Source organism: Cetorhinus maximus, chromosome 17, assembly GCF_964194155.1.
Source record: "Cetorhinus maximus chromosome 17, sCetMax3.hap1.1, whole genome shotgun sequence".
Taxonomy (NCBI): Eukaryota; Metazoa; Chordata; class Chondrichthyes; order Lamniformes; family Cetorhinidae; genus Cetorhinus; species Cetorhinus maximus.
In genome coordinates, this window is record NC_135895.1 from 82,348,588 (window position 1) to 82,370,900 (window position 22,313).

General features: G+C 41.8%; 1 protein-coding gene across 12 annotated transcripts in view; it reads right to left on the reverse strand.

Moving 5' to 3' along the window:
• ralgps2 (Ral GEF with PH domain and SH3 binding motif 2) overlaps window positions 1-22,313 on the reverse strand; it is a 674,317-nt gene that overhangs the window by 432,457 nt on the left and 219,547 nt on the right. For all 12 annotated transcript variants that reach the window (XR_013579343.1, XM_078561532.1, XM_078561535.1 and 9 more), the window contains one exon: window positions 19,679-19,762. Coding sequence is in view for 11 of the 12 variants with exons in the window: in XM_078561532.1 (XP_078417658.1) it covers window positions 19,679-19,762 (84 nt within the window). In the remaining variant the exon portion in view is untranslated. The remainder of the gene's footprint in view (window positions 1-19,678; window positions 19,763-22,313) is intronic.

A 22,313-nucleotide genomic window follows, 5' to 3' on the forward strand; every position in this document is an offset into this window, starting at 1 on the left:
GATTTGATAGAAGTATTCAATATCATGAGGGGTCTGGATAGAGCAGATAGGGAGAAACTGTTCCCATTGATGGAAGGATCGAGAACCAGAGGACACAGGTTTAAGGTAACTGGCAAACTAAGCAATGCCGACATGAGGAAAAATGTTTATACACAGTGAGTGGTTAGGGTTTGGAATGCACTGCCTGAGGGTGTGGTGGAGACAGATTCAATCATGACTTTCATAAGAGAAGTGAATCATTAGCTGAAGAGAAAAAAATTTCAAAGCTACAGGGAAAAGCCGGGGGGGGTGGCACTAGGTCAAATGCTCTTAAAGAGAGTCAGCAGAGACACAATGGGCCAAATGGCCTTTTTCTGTGCTGTCACCATTCTCTGATGGATAGCTCTACCAAAGAGTTGGCACAGGCATGATGGGCTTAATGGCCTCCTTCGTGCTCCATCCTTCCATGATAATCCCACAGTATTGCCACTGTTTCCAATTGCACATCTGACATTAAAACCTGGACAAGACAAAACTCTGTCCAGGTTAACGGTAACAAAGTTGAATATTCTCTTCGGATCCAAAAGAGAGAATTGTATGCAACCTTAATTAACTTCTACTGTGATTTTGATTATAATTTTCCCCTTGTTTCCTCCTTTTCCTGCTTTACATTTTTATGCTGTGCTCCTTTGCTGAAATAGGAAGATTCCCAGTCTTCGGACATCCCCACACAATAGCATTATATTGCTGACCTCGAGTAAGCTTTCCAAAGTCATGTTCCAATGGAGAAAATTTCCAAAATCTTTCCTTGAGGAGAAGCCGGAATCAGAAACTCTGTCGAGGGAAAGCAAGTCAGATCTGGAATCTGAACTCTGATTACCTTGTCAAATTCCCCTGTGACATTAAGCACTGAATTGTTATAGATTATTCTTACAGATGTTAAGCAATGGACAACATTTCTACTCTCAAAACACCACAGGAAATTCAGTGCTCAAAAGGGATTTTGTAGTAAACTATCCCACAAGTATACATGATTTACATGTAATGACAATTTCAACAGTAGGCAGAACCTGCAAGATGTAAAAAACATATTTCTCAATTTTCCAGGCAGTGAGGCAATCAAGATCTGTTAGTTATTCTCTTGTAAATGCATTTTATGACTTTTCCCTATCTAAAATAATGCATATCAAAATTTCAAACACTATCAGATATTTTAAAATGGGGTTTACAACCAACTGATTCAGACCTTGTAGTCCTCTTTTCCTTCAATTTTAACTTATTTCTCTTTTAGATTCTCTATCTGCAGCACTCACCAAACAAAAGATCAGCAGGTGAATTGCTTCTACTTTTTCTTTTAAAAATACTCAAGGTCTATTCAGCCCTCCACTACCTCCGTCAAATTTCTTTCATTTGCATGATCCCTGACAACAATTGTCAGCAGGCAATTTGGCCATCACGACATCACAGCTGAGGCCAATTGTACGCTCAACCAACATCTACATTTTCCATCACGCGTTACTGAACAGTGAAGAAGAATGTAACCCCAGCTGATTTATTCTTGCTGTGCCCTAACCCAAAAACAATTGTCCTGCCCTTACCAGTATCACACTAATTGCTGAATTTAACCTTTGGGATTGCCCTCTTAAAGCTTCTTCTGATGCTATTTTGACGTCAAACTATATTTGATGTTGCTTTCCACCTTGTCAAGAACCACAATTCGACATACCAAACTGGAAACTGGCAATGCAGAGAACTTCAGATATGAACCCATGTTCCACTATTTTTAGAGAATCCATCTCCTTACAGCCACAAGAAAAATCCAATTCAGTATTTTTTTCCATTTAAACAATACAGCCATTTCACAGCAGAAGTTAATGCATCTCCCAATTGGGCTTCCAAATAAAGTTTCCAAACACCTGATTTCGCTGGGATAGCAGAAATTACTATAATGCAAAACTCACCTCCCCATCACTTGCATTTAAAAACATCATATCTTCAGTGTGCAAAATATAACATTAATAGGTTTTGCACACAATATTGTTCACACTTCACTTAAAATTGGTTATATGTGGGCATTGGAATGGGAGGCAAATATTATAGCATATACTGCCGAGTTTCTTAAAGGGCAACTGCGCTGTGGTACTTCCCTTTGCTTAAATTTGGAACAACTCTGAAAAAATAAGTAAGACCACAAAAACATAAAGCAGCATCAAGTTGGTGCAACTCAAAAAGAAATCTAAGCAGCAAGTAGATTCTGCCAATCTCTACATGCAAATCTATTATTCCAAGGTAATTCTGAAAACAGAGCGAGGAATAACCCTTCACTGTTCAATACTCAGGCCAGTGAGCACAAGAGTACCAAGGTACTGTTTACCTCTGACCATCAACTGTGGCTCAGTTGGTAGCATTCTTGAGTAACATGGTTTTGGGTTCAAATGCCACTCCAGAACTTGAGCACAATTACCAAGGCTGACACTACAGTGCAGTACTGAGGAATGCAGCACCATTGGAAATGCTACCTTTCAGATGAGGTGTCAAACCAAAGCCACATCTGTCCTCTCAGGTGGATGTAAAAGATCCTATGGTACGAATTTGAAGAACATCAAGGGAGTTCTCCCCAGTGTCCGAGCCAATAGTTATCCCTCAATCAACAGCACAAAAACAGATTTATCACATTGTTGTTTGTGGGACCTTGCTGTGTATAAAGTTTCACTGGCTTTGATGTCCAGTGGTCGTGAAAATTGCTGTATAAATGCAATTCATTCTTTCTTTTCTCAGATTGTCAGAAGATGACTGCACCACTTTGTGACAGTGTGCAAATAATCCTAATTCAGCTGTCTTGCAATTACTCATACATATTTCACACTGGCCCCTAAAATTGCCATTGAGTATATCCTGATTCCTGCAGTTAAGGAATAACATGATGAGATACCTTCTACTTACTGTTCTATACACTTCTTAGTGAACATTTAAGCTTTTAAGCTCAAGAAAATCCAACAAAACAAATATTGCCTCCACTGGTACTGCTGAAACACAACTCCAAAACTCTGAAAATTGCAAGTGTTCAGTATCAACTTAAATTTATCAATATATATGGCATCTTGGGGCTGTAATTTCACTTGTGGAATTTTGAATCCATCAAAATGCTCAACTCCATACAGTGAACCTATCAGTGCAACATAAATTTACAACCTTGCATGGTGAAATAAGACAAAGCAGTGCAACAGTCTCAAAGCAAAGACAATTATCACAAGGTCAGCTGAAGAAGTAAGACTGTGCATAATAACTTTCAAGTCACCATTGCTTCCTGTCAAACAGTTCAATTTTCTTGGGGTTGCAACAGCAGCATCAACCCTTCATGAGTTCAGTCGCACATCCTGAGTTGGTTGAAGCTACAAACATGAAGAGACATAACCCATCACACAGTCATACTTGTTAATGTACCAATGAACAAAAATGCCTGGTAGAAGAAACAGGTCTCAAGAAGGTTTTCAAAGTTGGAGTGTAAAGTGGAGAGGCACAGGTTGAGGGAAAGAAATTTCTGACAGCATAGCTGGGGGAGTGGGAAGATTGAGATTCTAGCACAAATGGTGTCAGAAGAAAGCCACCTGGACAGAAAGCCAGAGTAGAGGACTGCAGAATAATTGACGGACATAAGTTGAGAGATTGCAAAGATCATGTGGGATAATGGTGTGGAGGGGCTTGAAGAGGAAAAAGTGGATTTAAAATTCTATTGGGGAACACAGACCTGCTGTAGGTCAGTGAAGCAAAATGTAATGGGCAAGCAGAACTCCATATGGGCTACTGAGCTTTTAACAGGTTGGAATTTATGGGAGGTGGTGAATGAGAAAAGTGGCTGGAGAGGAGGTGGTATTAGTGACAAGGAAAAACGATTATTGCAGAAACTGAAAATTGGGACTGCTTCATAATACTGTAGTTAATTGAAACTAATTTCAATTTGCCATGACCTGATGTCAGACAGGTAACATTATGCACAGTAGTATTGTGGCGTAAAGTGAAACGGTGTCATCAATGTGCATATTTCTGTTACAGACAGTGCAATGACAGCTCATTCAACTGATTCTTGGGATGAGGGGATTGTCCTGTGAGGAGAAATCGAGTAGCCTAGGCCTAGATTACCCATAGTTTAGAAGAATTACAGGTGGTCTCATTGAAACATAAAATTCTTACGGAGCTTGTCAGTGGATGCTGGAAGGATGTTTCACCCGCTGGTGAGCTCAGAACTCAAGGTCAGTTGCAGAATAAGAGGTCAGCTATTTAGGACTGAGATTCAGATGATGACACCAGATGAAAAGAAGATAAGGTCTTCAGGTTATTTTGGAGATAAGGGACAGATGCACTGGCTTCATTCGAACAGGAGCAGAACCAAATGATGATATTCAAAGAACTGGATAACAGGGAAAAGGTGACAGAGAAGGACAGCACCATCAGCTGCATCAAAAGTTGCTAAATGGTCAGGAAAGGAAAAGGAAATAACATTTCATAATCACAGAGCTGAGAATGACTGCCCTTGACATCAAGGCAACATTTGACCAAGTGTAGCCTCAAGGCGCTTTGGCAAAACTGAAGTCAATGGGAATCAGGGAGAAACTCTCTACTGGTTGGATTCATACTTTGCACAAAGGAAGACGGCTGTGGTTATTGGAGAGCAAGAGGAGCAGCAGAACCTTTAATAGTGAGAGAGTGCGAGAAGCAGCGGGGCCATTAACAGTGAGAGAGTGAGAGGAGCAGCGTAGCGTTTAAGAGAGAGATTGCGAGATGAGTGAGAGGCCATTATAGAGTGCGGAGAGAGAGGTGAGAGACCATTAAAGAGTGCAGAGAGCAGCTGACTGGTGATTAGGATTGGTGAGTATTTCTAGTCTTTGAAGAGAAAGTAAGATCTTTAGTTTGTGTCTCGGTCTGTTAGGTCTTTTTTTTCTCTTCTTAAAAATAGCTTAAGTATAAGATCAATACTGGTACGTAAAAAAAAAAATACAAGGGGATTCTTCAAGTGTAAAGAGCAGGAATACTAGAGTAGTTAGTTAAGTAAAATACGATAGTGATGGCAGGACTGGTGATGTGTTGCTGCTGCAGCATATGGAAGCTGCTGGACACCAAGGTGATCCGAAGTAAGTGTTTGCAGCTTAAGGAACTTCGGATCCGAGTTAAGGAGAAGGAGTCCGAGCTGCAGACATTGCGCCACATCGGGGGGGGGGGAATTTCCTGGACACTTTGCTCCAGGAGGCTGTCACACCTCTCAGATTAGGTAATTCAAATTTGCTCTGTGATCAGCAACAGGAGGATGTGGCTGCAGGTGAAGCAGGTATGGGGACCCAGGGGTTAGCGTTTGAAGATTCTGAGCCTCTGAAACTGTCCAACAGCTACGAGGTTCTTGCAATCTGTGTGGACGAGAGCAGGGACTGCAGAGAGGATGAGCGAATTGACCACAGCATCATGGTACAGGGAGCCAGTCAAGTGGGGGGAGGAAATAGGAACGTAGTAGTGGTAGGGGACAGTGTAATTAGGGGGATAGATACTGTTCTCTGCAGCCATAAGCATGAGTCCCGAAGGCTGTGTTGCCTGCCCGGCGTCAGAGTTAAGAACATCTCCTATAGGCTGGAGAGGAACTTGAAATGGGAAGGGAGGGATTCAGTTGTAGTCGTCCATGTTGCTCCAGCAACATTGATAGGACTAGAAAGGAGGTCCTGCTAAAAGAATTTGAACAGTTAGGAGCTAAATTAAAAAGCAGAGCCTCCAAGGTAATAATCTTGGTATTACTAACTGAGCCACAGGAAACTGGCATAGGGTAAATAAAGTCAAGAAATTAAATGCATAGCTCAAAGATTGGTCTAGGAGGAATGAGTTTCAGTTCATGGGGCACTGGCACCAGTACTGGGGTAGAAGGGAACTATTCCGGTGGGACGGACTTCACCTAAACTGTGCTGGGACCAATGTTATGGCGAATCGAATAACTACGGCTGGAGAAAGAGCTTTAAACTAAATAGCGGAGGGGAGGGTTCTGAAGAGGGGATACGTAGGCTAACAAAGCAAAAGGATGTGGCAGCATTGCAGGGCAGCTATTTAGGTATTAATACTCAGAGTGTGACAGGAAGGAACAGAGGGTACAAACATTAAAAAAAGCAGCAAATAAAGTCAAAGGGGGAAAAAATGGTAAAAAGTCTAAATTAATAGCACTTTACTTAAATGCACGTAGTAACCGAAACAAAATAAATGAACTGACGGCACAAATAGTGGTTAATAGGTATGATCTTAAAGCCATTACGGAGACATGATTTTAATGAGATAAAACATGGGAACTAAATGTTAAGGGGTACGTGACTTTTAGAAAGCACAGGCAGGAAGGAAAGGGTGGTGGGGTAGCTTTGTTAGTACGTGATGGAATAACTACGATAGAAAAAAATTATCTTGGATCAGAAGATGTAGAATCCATATGGGTGAAGACAAGAAATTACAGGGGGAAGACGACACTGGTGGGAGTGGTCTATAGGCCCCCTAACAGTAGCTATACAATAGGAGAGAGAATAAATCAGGAGATAATGAGGGCATGTAAAAAAGGCAGTACATTGATCATGGGTGACTTTAATCTTGGTGTAGATTAGGAAAATCAAATTGGCAGAGGTAGCCACAGGCAAGAATTCATAGAATCTATTTGGGACAGATTCCAAGAACAATGTGTTGTGGATCCAACCAGAGATCAGGCTATTCTGGATCTGGTAATGTGTAATGAGGCAGGTTTAATAAATGATCTCAGAGTAAAAGATCCCCTAGGAAATGGTGACCATAACACGGTAGAATTTAGTTTGAGTGTGAGAAACCTGGGTCGGAAACAACCGTGCTAAACTTTAATAAGGGTAATTTCAAAGGAATGAGGGCAGAGTTGGCTGGAGTGGACTGGGAAAGGAGTTTAACAGAAAAGACGGTTGATGAACAATGGCAGACATTTAAGAAAATAGTTCATTACTCACAACAAAAATATATCCCAGGTTGTATCAAATTGAAAGAAAAAACATACAATGTGGCAAAGATCAGTGGTAAACCAGAGGATTGGGAAAGTTTTAAAAACCGACAAAAAATGACCAAAAAATAATAGAGCGAGAAAATGAACTTTGAGGGTAAACTAGCAAGTAATATAATGAGCAGTATGGGACAGTAAGAACTTCTTTAAATATATAAAAAGGAAGAGAAAGGCCAAAGTGAACATAGGCCCCTTAGAGAATGAGGCCGGGGAAATATTAATGGGAAACCAGGAAATGGCAGAGGAGTTGAATAAATACTTTGCATCAGCCTTCACAATAGAAGACACAAATAAGCATACCAAAAATACTAAATAATCAAGGGGAAAAAGAGGTGGAGGAACTAAATACAATAACTATCACTAGAGAAAAAGTACTAGGGAAACTAATGGGGCTAAAGGCTGATAAGTCATAAGAACATTAGAAATAGAAGGAGTAGGCCATTCAGCCCATCAAGCCTGCCCTACCATTCAATAAGATTATGGCTGATCTGCCCCAGGCCTCAACTCCTCTTTCGTGCCAGCTCCTCATAGCCCTCAACTCCCTGATATTTCAAAAATCTATATACCTCCTCTTTAAATACTTTCAATGATCTAGCCTGCACAACTCTCTGGGGTAGAGAGTTCTAGACATTCACTGCTTCTGAGAGAAGAAATTCTTTTGCATCTCAGTTTTAAATGAGTTTCCCTTTATTCTGTTACTGTGTCCCCTAGTTCGAGATTCCCCTACTAGTGGAAACATCTTCTCAACATCTACCCTGTCAAGCCCCCTCAGAATCTTGTATGTTTCAATAAGATCACCCCTCATTCTTCTAAACTCTCATGAATAAAGGCCTAACCTGTTTACCATTCTTAAGTCAACCCCTTATTCCCAGGAATCGGCTAGTGAATCTCTTTTGAACTGCCTCCGATGCCAGTATATCTGTTCTTAAATACGGAGACCAAAACTGGACACAGTACTCCAGGTGCAGCCTCACCAAAACCCTGTAACACAGTTGTAACAAGACTGCCCTATTTTTAAACTCCAACCCCCTAGCAATTCAGGCCAAAACTCCATTTGCTGCACCTGCATACTAACCTTGTGTTTTATACACAAGGACACCCAGATCCCTCTGTGCTGCACTTCTTCGGAGTCTCTCTCCATTTAAATAATAGTCTGCCTTTTGATTCTTCCTACCGAAGTGCATGACCTCACACTTTCCTACATTAAACTCCATCTGCCAAGTTTTTGCCCACTCAATCAACCTATCTATATCCCCTTGCAAATTCCTTATGTCCTCATCACAATATGCCCTCCCACCTATTTTTGTATCATCAACAAATTTGGATACATTACCTCTTCCAAGTCATTAATATAAGTAGTAAATAATTGAGGCCCTAGGACTGAGGCGCTCCATTAGTTGTCTTTCCAACCTGAAAATGGCCCATTAATCCTGACTCTGTCTTCTGTGTGTTAACCAATCCCAATCCATGCTAATACATTACCCCCAATACCGCGAGCTCCTATCTTTTGGTGGCACCTTATCAAATGCCTTCTGGAAATCAAATATACTACACCTACTGGTTTCCCTTTATCAACTCTGCTTGTTATATCCTCAAAGAGCTCTAACAAATTTGTCAAACATGATTTCCCTTTCATAAAACCATGTTGACTCTATTTGATTGCATGAAGCTTATCTAAATGTCCTATTTCTGCCTTAATAATGCACTCTGGCATTTTCCCAACGACGGATGTTAGGCTGACTGGCCTATAGTTTTCTGCTTGTTGTTTCCCTCCCGTCTTGAACAGGGGCATCACATTAGCGGTTTTCCAATCCGCTGGGACTCTCCCGAAATCCAGTGAGTTCTGAAATATTTCGACCAATGCCTCCACTATCTCTACAGCCACTTCCTTCAAAACTCTTGGATGCAGACCATCAGGTCCGGGCGACTTGTCTGCCTTTAGTCCCATTAGTTTGTCAAATACTTTGTTCCTCGTGATAGAGACTGTTACAAGATCTGTCCTCCTATTAGCTCCTTGCTTATTTGATATCTTTGGGACATTTATAGTGTCCTCCACCGTGAAGACCGATGCAAAATAGTGGTTTAAGTTATCTGCCATTTCCCTGTTCCCCGTTATCAATTCTCCAGTCGCATCCTCCAAGGGTCCCATGCTCACTTTAGTCATTCTTTCTCTTTATATACCCGTAAAAGCTCTTGCTGTTTGTTTTTCTATTTTTTGCCAATTTACTTTCATAATCAATTTTCTCCCTCTTTATTAGCTTTTTAGTTATCCGCTGCTGGTTCCTAAAAAAAATTCCGATCCTCTGGCCTACCACTAGTTTTCACCACCTTGTATGCCTTAGTTTTTGACTGGGTATTCTCCTTGACCCCCTTTGTTAAGCACAGGTGGTTCATCCTTTTCATCGAGTCCTTCTTTTTGACCGGGATAAATGTTTGCTGAGTGTCATGAAATATCTGCTTAAATGTCTGTCATTGCTCATCCACTGACCTTCCCCTTAGTCTACTTTCCCAGCCTGCTTTAGACAACTCTTCTTTCATACCTCTGTAATTTAAGTTGAGGACACTGGTTTGAGACCTGAGTTGCTTGTCCTCAAACTGATTTCGTAATTCCACCATGTTGTGATTGCTACCCCCTAGAGGATCCTTAACTATGATATCGCTAATTAATCCTACCTCATTACACATTACTGGATCTATCCTGTAGATAAAGGCAAAATACTGCGGATGCTGGAAATCTGAAACAAAAACAAAAAATGCTGGAAAAACTCAGCAGGTCTGACAGCATCTGTGGAGAGAAAGACAGAGTTAATGTTTTGAGTCCGTATGACTCTTCTTCAGAGCCAAAGAGAGGTAAAAATGCGGTGAAATATATACAGTTTAAGGGGGGTGGAACAGGTGAAGCTGGATAGAAGGCCAGCGAAAGGTGGAGGCAAAGGAGAAATTGCAAAAGATATCATAAACGAAAGGTCAGAGGTGTGTTAATGGTGGTGGTACTGGCTAAAGGAGGTGCTAATGGTGACATTAAGAGTAGAAAGCAGAATGTGATAATAGCTGGACCATTGGAGTTTAGAAGAATGAGAGGCGACCTGATTGAAACATGTAAGATTCTTAGGGGGCTTGACGGTAGATGCTGAGAGGTTGTTTCCCCTTGTGGGAGAGTCTAGGATCAGAGGGCATAATCTCAGAGTAAAGGGTCGCCCATTTATGACAGAGGTGAGGAGGAATTTCCTCCCTCAGAGGGTAGTGAATCTGTGGAATTCTTTACTGCAGAGGGCTGTAGAGGCTGGGTTGTTAAGTATATTCAAGGCTGAGATAAACAGATTTTTAATCAGTAAGGGAATCAAGGGTTATGGGGGGAAAGGCAGGAAAATGGAGTTGAGGATTATCAGATCAGCCATGATCTCACTAAACGGCGGAGCAGACTCCATGAGCCGAATGGCCTACTTTTGCTACTACATCTTATGGTCAATCATCTCAGTCCTGATACATCACTGCAGGAGTTCCTCAGGATCGTGTCCTAGGCCCAACCATCTTCAGCTGCTTCATGGATGACCTTCCCGCCAGCATAAGGTCAGAACTGATGATTGCACAATGTTCAGTACCAGTTATGACTTCTCAGATACTGTTATTTTTTTTTCCTTCCATGACCATTTAGCAACATTTGATGCCATTTTCTCTCCTTGACATGCAATGGCAATATCATCACTGAATCCCCCACTATCAACATCCTGGGCGTTACTATTGACCAGAAACTGAACCGCATCAGCCAGAAAAATACTGAGGTTTTCAATTCAAGAGAGTCATATTATACTCAAAATGTTAACTCTGTTTTTCTCTCCACAGATGTTGCCAGGCCTGAATTTTTCCAGGCCTTCATGCTTTTATTATAGAATTGTTGGTCATGAAGGTGTTGGAAGTGGAAACAGCAGGAGTTATGGCATGGTCAAGAGTGTGAGGAATGTGAAGCAATTTATGCTGTTGCAAAAGTAGGGAGGGGCAGGTGGAGCAAAAGAGAAGGTCAAGGGTAGGTTAGACAGCAGGGGAAATAAAGTGACAAAATGTCATGGAACACAGGCAAAGGGAGTGGTAATGATGGTATTCAAGACACAAAGCTTGGTCACAGTAGATGTTAATAGCAGAATAAAGGTCAGCACTCTCTGAAAGCAAAAACATGAGAACAAGATACAGACTGGCACTGGGGGGAAAAAAATTCAAAATGGAGGACAACTACAGGACTTTGGTGAGAGCATGTAGCATGTGCAGTTTTGGAATGGATATACTTGCTTTGGAGGTAGTACAGCGAAGGTTCACAGGATTGATTCCCGGTATGAGAGGCAGTAAATTGGGCCTAAATTCTTTTGAAGATCACAGAATGAGAGGTGATCTCATTGAAACATACAAGATTCTAAAGGGGCTTAAGAGACTAGATTCTGAGAGGCTGTTACCCCTTGCTGGGTAATCCAACACAACGAGGCACAGCCTGAGGATAAGGGGTTAATCATTTAGGACTGAGATAAGGAGAGATTTCTTAAGAGGGTTGTGAATCTTTGGAATTCAGTACACCCAGAGGATTATGGATATTCCATCACTGAGCGTGTTCAAGGCTGGGATAGATAGATTTTTGATCTCTATGGGGAATCAAGGAATTTGTGGAGCAGGCGGGAATATGGAGCAAGCTCAGCCATGATAGTGGCAAATGAAATTTAACCCGGATAAGTGTGAGATAATGCACTGGGGCAGGACAAACAAGTCACAGGAATACACGATGAATGGTAGGACCCTGGGAAGTACCGAGGATAAGGGGGACCTTGGTGTGCATATCCACCGGTCCCTTAAGGTAGCAGGATAAGTAGATAAGGTGGTTATGAAGGCATATAGGATACTTGCCTTTATTAGCCGAGGCATAGAATATAAGAGCAGGGAGGTTGTGCCAGAACTGTATAGAACGCTGGCTAGGCCACAGCTAGAGTACTGCGTGCAGTTCTGGAATCCGCATTATGAGGAGAGATTAGATAGACTGGGGTTATTTTCCTTGGAGCACAGGAGATTGAGGGGAGACATAATTGAGGTGTATAAAATTATGAGGGGCATAGAAGGGGTAGACAGGAAGGAACATTTCCCCTTGGCGCAGGGATCAATAACCAGGGGGCATAGATTTAAGGCAAGGGGCAGGAGGTTTAGAGGGGATGTGAGGAAGAAGTTTTTCACCCAGAGGGTGGTGGGAAACTGGAACTCACTGCATGAAAGGGTAGTAGAGGCAGAAACCCTCATAACATTTAAGAAGTATTTGGATGTGTGCTTGCGATGCCATGGCATACAAAACTATGGGCCTAGTGCTGCAAAATGGGATTAGAATAGTTAGGTACTTGTTTGACCGATGCAGACTCGATGGGCTGAAGGGCCTTTTTCTGTGCTGTAGACCTCTATGACACTATGATCATGTTGAATGGTGGAGCAGGCTCAAGGAGCTTTATGGTCTACTCTTGTTCCTCTTTCTTCTGTTTTTATGTTCAAGGAAAGCTGAATATAAGAAACAGCTAAAGAAAATGAATGCCATTTTCAGGTCAACTAAATGGCGAATGGAAAAGAGGATTGTAGACAATCTTTTGATGGGAAAAGCTTTTTCAGTTATGTGAAGCGTCAGAAAATTGTCAAAGGCTGTAACAAGCCATTGAAAGACAGGTTATAAAAGACTCACTATGTATGGCGAAAATTTTAAATGAGTATTCTGCATCGGCCTTCACTCTTGATGATGCTTCACTATTAGAAGTGAATGATTTTAATAATAAAACGAATTATTTTTAATTAGATGAACATATTGTTTTAGAAAGAATGAAGAACTTGACAATAGATAGAGCAACAAGACCTGATGACACCACCCAAGGGTCATCAGGGAGAGGCGGCATGTGATGTGCAAGTCTCAGGTTCATACTTTTAATAGCTCAATGCATTCTGGGATGGTTCCCACATACTAGAAGGAAGCTAACATAGTCCACACAGTCATAGGTAACTATAGGAACCTTAGTTTGACACCAATATTAGGAAAGATGCTTCAGGGAATCATTTGGGACACAATACATGAGTGCTTGGATCAAGAGGGACATATTGAGGACACCCTACATGGCTTCACGAAAAGGAGATCATGTCTTAGAAATTTAATTGCATTTTTCAAGTGAGCTACAAAGTTAAATGAAGGAAGCTCAGGAGACATTGTCAACTTAGATTTTTAAAAAGTTTTGATAAGGTACTGCTTCTCTACACCAACAGAGCTTCTGGTATTAGTGGTAATGTTTTGATCTGGACTGAGACCTAGGTGGCAGGATATTGGAAAAAAAATAGTTAAAGATGGATTTGTATCTGTTTCGAGAACAATTACTAGTGATGATCAGTGCTGGGACTGTTATTCTTTACTATGGATCTAGGTGTTCGGGGCATGATCTGAAAATTTGCAGATGATACGAAGATCTGTGCAAGTGTCAGAACTTTTGACAATGCTCAAATGCTTCAGCTGGATCTTAATATGTTAGGAGATCAGGCTCATGACTGGCAAATGATATTTAATTTGGATAAGTGCAGTATATGCATATTGGTAGGGCGAATGCTCAACATTCATACAACTTACAGGGAAATCATTGAAGACAGTGCAGAAAGGAAGAGATCTGGAAATTGTACTGGGCGTTCTAAAAGTATATTAGCAATGCCGTAAAGCAATAGCTAGATCAAACAGAACGTTGGAGTGCATTCATTGGACAATTGATTATAAGAGGAGGCATATTATTTTGTCCTTGTGCAAGGTCTTGATTAGGCCTCACTTGGAAGACTGTGCCCAGTCTAGGTCTTCTCACGTAATGGGTGAAATTTAGGCTTTTTAACAAGTGCAGAGAACTCATTTCCAGTACAGAGTATCTTAGTTACCAAGATAGGTTAGTTCATACTGAATAAATTAGGGACGGGTCACACTTTAAGTTGTGTGAGGCCAGATCTAGATTCGGTGCCATGGAATGGTTCTTCTCCCAAAGAATAGTAGAGCTCTGAAACCTGCTGCCGTCTCATGGGGTGGATTCACTCAATTCCTCCAAGTGAGAGCTCTGCCTGTTTCTGGTTGGAGTGGGTAGCATTTGGTTGGAGTGGGTAACATCCCTTACAAAAATTAGGTACGTCAGAGAATTCAGGGCCAGAGCTATCTCCCAGACTAGTTTCAATCGCTTAGATGGGTTTGAAAGACTTACCCAGATTTTTTTCTCACCCCCAAATTGGCATGGGTTTTAAGTCTGGTTTTCGGTCTCTTGCAGATCTCGCAGGTTGGGTGGGGAGTATGATAGACAAGGTATCATAATTGTGTGGGACAGACTGGGTGGATCTGAGAGCCAAGTTCCCTCTAAGCTGTGCGGCAACCAGAATGTCCCCATGCAGGCTGTGCACGGGTCAGCCCATTTAAATTGCACAAATAAAATTAAAGGGGCCGCAGACCTAAAGAAATCAACCAAACACTCAGGAAAAAAGAGAGGGAACATTGCCTGGGCATCTTAAATTATCCATCATTGTTCATATTTACATAAATCAAGATTACAATAACACCTGCATCATATGCTTTGTGCTCCTTCTCTCTAACCCATTGGGTTGGACATTTCAAGAATGAGGAGGAGGGATTTACTATGTACTCTATGAAAGAAGCACTTTGCTTGAATCAGCAGCTGGTTCAGATCATCAATGGCAAAACGGCCTCCAACATAGTAAATTAGTACTTTGCACCTAAGTAAGCTGCCATTAAAATTGCAAGATAAAAAACAGATTTCTTTAATACTATCCACAATGTCACCCCAGTTAGCAAAGGGAATGCCTGCTGTGCTTCTCGAGGCTTCAGGAAAGTACTACCAGTATACGTTATATAGGGCATGAGATCCCCTAGGATCCCCAAAAACTGTTCAACCAGTGCAAAGTCTAGCAGACTTGCATCTTCTAGATATGATTTGTCATTAAAAAAACATGCTTGACATAAACAAATAATGTTCCCTAATTTTATAAGTCATCTACAAGATTAATACCTTTACTGTGTGCACAATTGTGCAAGTACTTCACTGGCTTTATAAATTGCAATATCATCTTTAACCCTGAATGTTAGACAGATCAAATCCAATGCCTCTCCTTCCAGTCTGGAGCAATTAAGAGGATATGAAAACTTGCAGTTGAACTGTCAGCCATAAAAGCAAATTCTGCCTTGGCTGTTTTAATATTACAACTATAACTTGTGGTCCTTTTTCTAAAAATTGAGCCAAAACAAGACCCAAGGCATTTAAGGCAAATAGAAATGGAGACGGGGGGAGGCGGCAGAGACGGGAGAGATGAAGACAGAGAGAAACAGAGGAAGGGAGGGCGAAAGAAGAATGAGGGAAGAGAGAGACAAAGGGGAGGGGGAAGAGAAAGAAAGAAGGGGAAGGGAGAGAAAGCGAAAGAGGGGGAGACGGTAGGAAAGAGAGAGAGAAGAGGGGAGGGTAGAGAGAGAGAGAAAGAGAGAGACGGGGGGAGGAAAGAGAGAGACGGGGGGAGGAAAGAGAGAGACGGGGGGAGGAAAGAGAGAGACGGGGAAGGGAGGAAAGAGAGAGACGGGGAAGGGAGAGAAAGAGAGAGACGGGGAAGGGAGAGAAAGAGAGAGACGGGGAAGGGAGAGAAAGAGAGAGACGGGGAAGGGAGAGAAAGAGAGGGACGGGGAAGGGAGAGAAAGAAAGGGACGGGGAAGGGAGAGAAAGAGAGGGACGGGGAAGGGAGAGAAAGAGAGGGACGGGGAAGGGAGAGAAAGAGAGGGACGGGGAAGGGAGAGAAAGAGAGGGACGGGGAAGGGAGAGAAAGAGAGGGACGGGGAAGGGAGAGAAAGAAAGGGACGGGGAAGGGAGAGAAAGAGAGGGACGGGGAAGGGAGAGAAAGAGAGGGACGGGGAAGGGAGAGAAAGAGAGGGACGGGGAAGGGAGAGAAAGAGAGGGAGGGGGACCAGAGGAAAGAGGGGAGGGGGACCAGAGGAAAGAGGGGAGGGGGACCAGAGGAAAGAGGGGAGGGGGACCAGAGGAAAGAGGGGAGGGGGACCAGAGAAAGAGGGGAGGGAAGAGAAGAAGGAAGGCGGATGGGGGATGGGAAAGGGGGGTGGGAAAGGGGGATGGGAAAGGGGGAGGGGAAAGGGGGAGGGGAAAGGGGAAAGGGTGAATGGGAAAGGGGGATGGGAAAAGGGAAAGGGGGATGGGAAAAGGGAAAGGGAAAAGGGAAGGGAAGAGGGTAGGGGAGAAAGAAAGAGGGAAAATCAATGAGGGTTAAAAATAGGGACATTAAAGAGGGAAGTGTAAAAAACAAAAATGACCTTGCAGTTCTGCAAAATTTTTCACATCCTCAGCCATCCCGAAGTTGTTCATAACCAATGAAATAGTGCTCAAGTGTAGTCACTGTCCTAATATAGGAAAATACGGCAGGTAACTTTCACACATCAATGTCTCACTAACAATGAGATAAGTTACCAGGAAATCTGCTTTTGGTTGTTGTGTTTGAGGGATAAATCTTGGTCAAGACACTGGGAGAATTCCCCTGTTTTTCTTCAAATAGCATCATAGATTATTTTACATCCACCTAAACAGACAGGGCCTCGCTTTAACAGTGCACCTAGAAACTGCATTTCTGCTGTGCAGTATCTTCCAAAACTACAAATGAAGTGACATCCTGGATAATGTGCCAAAATCTCCAGAGTGCAGCTGGAACCCACAATTATCTGATGCACAATACAGGCCAAAGAAAGTGACAGAGTTCCCTTGCAATTTTCCCATGTCTATGAATCTTTTTATGATACCCACAGTAATTGAAAAGCAGACAGTTCTCACCACCACTTGCTACCTCAATATCACTAAACAATTAGTATCATTTGCGAGAGACATGCTGTTGAAGCTTTTTGTCTTGCACTCATCAGCACAGTTCGCAAGGATACTAATAATATCTTTTTTCAGCAATAGTCAAGTTCTGTACCAGCTAATGACAATTAGTAGTTTGGAAAATAATCTAATGTGGTACTGATAGTTTTGAAACAGCACAGGATGGCTTATTCACCTTAATTTAAAGGCAGATCAGTTAATTAAGGGATGGTTAACTTCTCTAGAAAGGTTAGGAACAAGGAGGAACAAGAAATAAAAATGCTCAACAGCTGTCACGTTGAAGAAAGAAAAATATGGGGAAGCTACAAATGCAGGAAATTTGGAATAAAACCAGTACATTTTCAAAGGGCTACTGATCTGACAGTATCTATGAGAGGAAAAGAGTGGTTACCATTCTGGGTGTATAACTTTAATCAGAACTGGACAGAACTTGCTTCAGTCTTGTTCCAACAAAGAGATGGCAGTTGAAATATTAACCTGTGTTTTTAGCTGCTGCGAATTTTCAAAGAATACTTCTTTCATTGTAAGAAAATATTTAAAAAACAAAATTTTCAAAACATTGCACATTACAAAAATGTTGCAACCAGCTTCTTTATAGGATTTTTTTTTTAAAACATACCCATGGTAACCGAGGTAAAATTACCAAATGGGAAAATTCTTCAAATGAAAGCAGAAATCACAATTTTAATGAATGGAGGTGGGCATCATAACAGAGTGCAACTCAAAACAACTCAAACAAATTCAGTTCTTTCTTTATCGACAAAATTTGACTCTAAATTTAACACTGAATGACTATGAAAGATTGAACTGTACAGCAAGTGATCATTTTTCATCAATGCATGTCCTGGTCAAGCCACTGTTACAAATGCAAGGTTTTATAAAATGGAACTCTCTCTTTTAATTCAAGGTGAAAAGGGACTATGTAGCCTTCTGCTCGTTCTGCCCGGCGATAAGCTGAAGTGACCTGGTTATCATGGGGACAAGGGTTCCATGTCAAGTTGCATTGAAGTCCACATGCCAGCTTTAACGCCTGAGAGCAAAGGACAGAGCAGCTAGCTTTGCCATGGGTAAACTTCCAAGCTCTCAGGCAGTGTAATTAAAAAATCCTGGACACACACATACAGACACACAGACAGAGAGAGACACAGAGAGAGAGAGAGAGAGGGAGGGAGACAGACAGAGAGGTAGAGAGAGATGAGAGTAACTTTGGTGACTTCTGTAAATATTACAATTATGTAGTGTGTGTTGTAACGTTATATGTGCGGGTTTTCAAGTGTGTTAAGACTCAAGGGATGTCCTGTGTGTCATTTATTGTATTTGTTACCAACTAAGTAATGTTTAATCAATGTTTATTTTAGTTAATGTGTTACAGTAAAAGTCTTAAAATATGAAATCTTGTCATGTGATCCTTTCAGTCAGTCACTGGGAATTCAAATCTCTTTTTAAAAACTATCGGTCTCTACAGGGATCACAGTACACTACTGTGAATAGTAGCTAAAGTGAGGGAACTCGTGGAGTGCTGCAACAATCAGTGTCTGGACCTGAGCTTTACAATCCATATCAACAACTTAGATGAGGGGGTATCCAAGTTTGCTGATGATACAAAGTTAGGTAGGAAAAAAAAAGCTGTAAGGGGGACATAAGAGCCTTCAGAGGGATACAGACTGTTAAGTGATTGGTAAAGAAAGTGACAGAAAACACACACATACACAAGACAGATAGAGTATGGGGGAGTGAAGTTATCCACTTTGGAAAGGTGAATGGAGAAGCAGATTTCTTTTAAAAGGCATGGGGCTAGTATGCTTGGCATTCAGAGGAATTTGGGTGTGCTTCTTTTGTTTTAATCACATTAGCCAAAAGACAAGCTGGACAGCTTGATCTGAAAGTTCTACTGCTCTTCAAACTCTCTAAGAAACAAATTCTGAAAAAAGTACATTACTCCTGGTAATGTACATTGCTCCTGGTATTGCCCATTTTGGGATGGGCAATAAATGCTGGCCCAGCCAGCGAAGCCCACATACCGTGAATGAATAAAAAAAAACTCATGCCATTTTTCGTGCTTTTTCTTCCTCCCCTCTTTCTGATTCAATGCATTGTTTAATCTCAAAATAAATCTGACCCATTGGTTTTAGCATGTGTAAACCGGTCTTCTAAGTCTAATTTATTTTTCAGAAGGGATGGGTTGTGATGTGTATTCCAAAGTGTGCTCCAGTGATCAATATACCATGATTAGAAGTTAATTGTTAAATCTGGACAGCTAACACACACACACAGGATGTGCAACAGCACAGGATAAAGTGCATGGGAAACTTGGTCTGCTACACGTCTTTTACTAAGGAATACACTAGAAAAATATAAAATTGCAACATCTTAATCTTATTGTTCTTCATATTTGTAACTCAGAAAATTTACCATGAGCAATAGCTAATGTGCTAATTTTCCTTCTGACTTCTCAGAACAAGTAGCAGATATGCTTTAATGGTTTAAAATAAGCTATCAAAGAATCAGTGTAAAGAGGTTGCACGTACAGCACTTTTGTATTATCAATATGCACAACTGATTGGTGTATTGGGGAGCGGTAGATATTTGGGTCCCAAAGAGAACTACCAACTTGGACTATAAATTTTTAATCAATCAAGGGCCTCAGCATACCATTTTTTGTCTCAATTAATTTGTTTTTGCCAGATTATTAAACGTAATCTACTTTACAGGCACTTCACATTTTTAGTGCATTACCCAAATCCCAACTAATACTCACATGATTAAACCTCCTCGTGAAGGCTACAACATTTGGTGATGAACTGTGCTTTTCCTTTTTGTTCCAGCCACAACTTGACAGCTCCTGAAAAACAAATTTGTTGGAATTTTTAAACAAAAAGATCAGTGTAAACCAGTTTTTCCCAGTTCTGAATATGGCTTTTACTCCCACATTCAAAACCTTAACATGTTCTTTATTTTCATCATAGGCCAGTCTCCAACATTCTATGCTTCATAAACTTGACTTCATCCAAAACTCTGCTGCCCATGTCCTTCATCACGTTAAGCCCCATATACCCAACACCCCTGACTCACTAACCTACATTGGCCCTCAATCAAGCAATGTCTCAATTTTAAACTACAGATCATTGTTTTCAAGTCCTTCCATTGCCTTGCTCCGTGCTCTCTCTAATATCCTTTAGACCCACATCCTCAGAGAAATCTGCAGTCACTTAATTCTGCCTTTTAAGCAACAACACTTGCAAATGCAGCAAAACTGGACAATATCCAGGCTTCGGCTGACTAGTGGCAAATAACATTCATGCCACACAAGTGCCAGACAATGACCATCTCCAACAAGAGAGAACCTAACCATCGTCCCTTGACATTCACCGGCATTACCATCACTGAATTCCCCCACTATCAACATCCTGGGGGTTACCATTGACCCAGAAACTGAAATGGACTAGCCATATAAATATTGTGGCTACAAGAACAGGTCAGAAGCTAGGAATCATGCGACGAGTAACTCACCTCCTGACTCCCAAAGCCTGTCCACTATCTACAAGGCATAGGTCAGGAGTATGATGGAATACTCTCCACTTGCCTGGCTAAGTACAGCTCCAACAACACTCAAGGAGCTTGACATCACCCAGGACAAAGCAGCCAGCTTGAATGCACCCCATTCACAAACATTCACTCCCTCCACCACCGAAGCACAGTGGCAGCAGTGTGTACCATCTACAAGATGCACTGCAAGAACTCACCAAGGCTCCTTAGACAGCACCTTCCAAACCACTGCCATCTAAAAAGGGCAAGGTTCAGCAGACACATGGGAACACCTCCACCTGGAAGTTCCCCTCCAAGCCACTCACCATTCTGACTTGGAAATATATCACTATTCCTTCACTGTTGCTGGGTCAAAATCCTGGAACTCCCTCCCTAATGGCACCAAGGGTGTACCTACACAACATGGACTGCAGTGTTTGAAGGCAGCAGCTCACCACCATCTTCTCAAGGGCAATTAGGAATGGGCAATAAATGCTGGCCTAGCCAGCGACGCTCACACCCATGAATAAATATAAAAACAACTGCATCACCAATGATGATTGTGCCTTCAGTAGCCTAGGCCTGGCATTCCCTCCAGTTCTCTACCTGTCATTTCTCCTTTAGGACACTCCTTAAAACTTAGCTCTTTGGCAATCTGCCTGAATATAGCATGATGTGGCTTGATGTCAAATCATGCTTTATAATGCTCCAGTGAAGCGTCTTGGGACATTTATTATGTTAAAGATAGTATATAAATACAAGTTGGTGCTGATATTTTGCAGTGAGTCACTCACCTCCTCACTCCCCAAAGCCTTTCCACTATCTACAAGGCATAAGTCAGGCTTGTGATGTAATAGCTTTTGCTTGCCTAGATGATTGCAGCTCCAAAAAATACTCAAGAAGTTTGACACCATCCAGGACAAAGTAATTCACTTGATCGGTACTCCATCCACCACCTTAAACATTCACTCTCATCACCACCAGGACAGCAAGGCTGTAGTGGGTATCATCTGCAAGACGCACCGCACTAACTCGCCAAAGTTTCTTCAAAAGTGTCTCCAGAACCCCTGACCACTACCACACAGAAGGGGAAGGGCATCAGACCATAAGGAACACTACCACCTCCAAATTCCCCACCAAGTCACACATCGTCCCGACTTGGATCTATATCACAGTTCCTTCATCCTTACTGGGTCAAAATCCTGGAACTTGCTTCCTAACATACCTTGGGAGTATATTCACCATATGGTCTGCAGCTCTTCCAGGCGGCGGCTTATCAGCACCTTCTTAAGGGCAGTTAGGGATGAGTAATAAATGCTGGCCTTGCCAGTGACACCTCTGTCCCATGAATTAATTTAGAAAATCTTAAATCTTATTGACAAATTACAGGCTCACCTCTGCAACCTTCTCCAGTTATCCATTCCATCCCACATCCTCCAATTCTCTGATATTGGTTGTCTGTGTGTCCTCCCCTGTATTCTAGCTTCAGTGGCAGACCGTTCTTGCTTTTGCCACATTCTTCTGAATATCCTCCCAAACCTTTCTGCCTCTAACTGCTTCTCTATCATTTAAAATCTGTTCAAAACGGATCTCTGTAACCAAATTCTCCATCCCTACCCCTTCAACAAAGTCTCAACCCCTGCCATAGAGCAGAGCTTGAAATCAAAACCTCCTTACTCAAAAACAAGAGTATTACCAAATGATGCAAGATGACACTTAAGTATCCATCTCCCTTTTAATCACGAATTGTTTTTGCATCTATTGCATTCTATGGTAAAGTGTTAAGAATTATTTTCTGGATTCACTTTTAACTGACGCAAATTTTCCCTTTTTTTTCGTTCATGGGATGTGGGCGTCGCTGGCTGGAC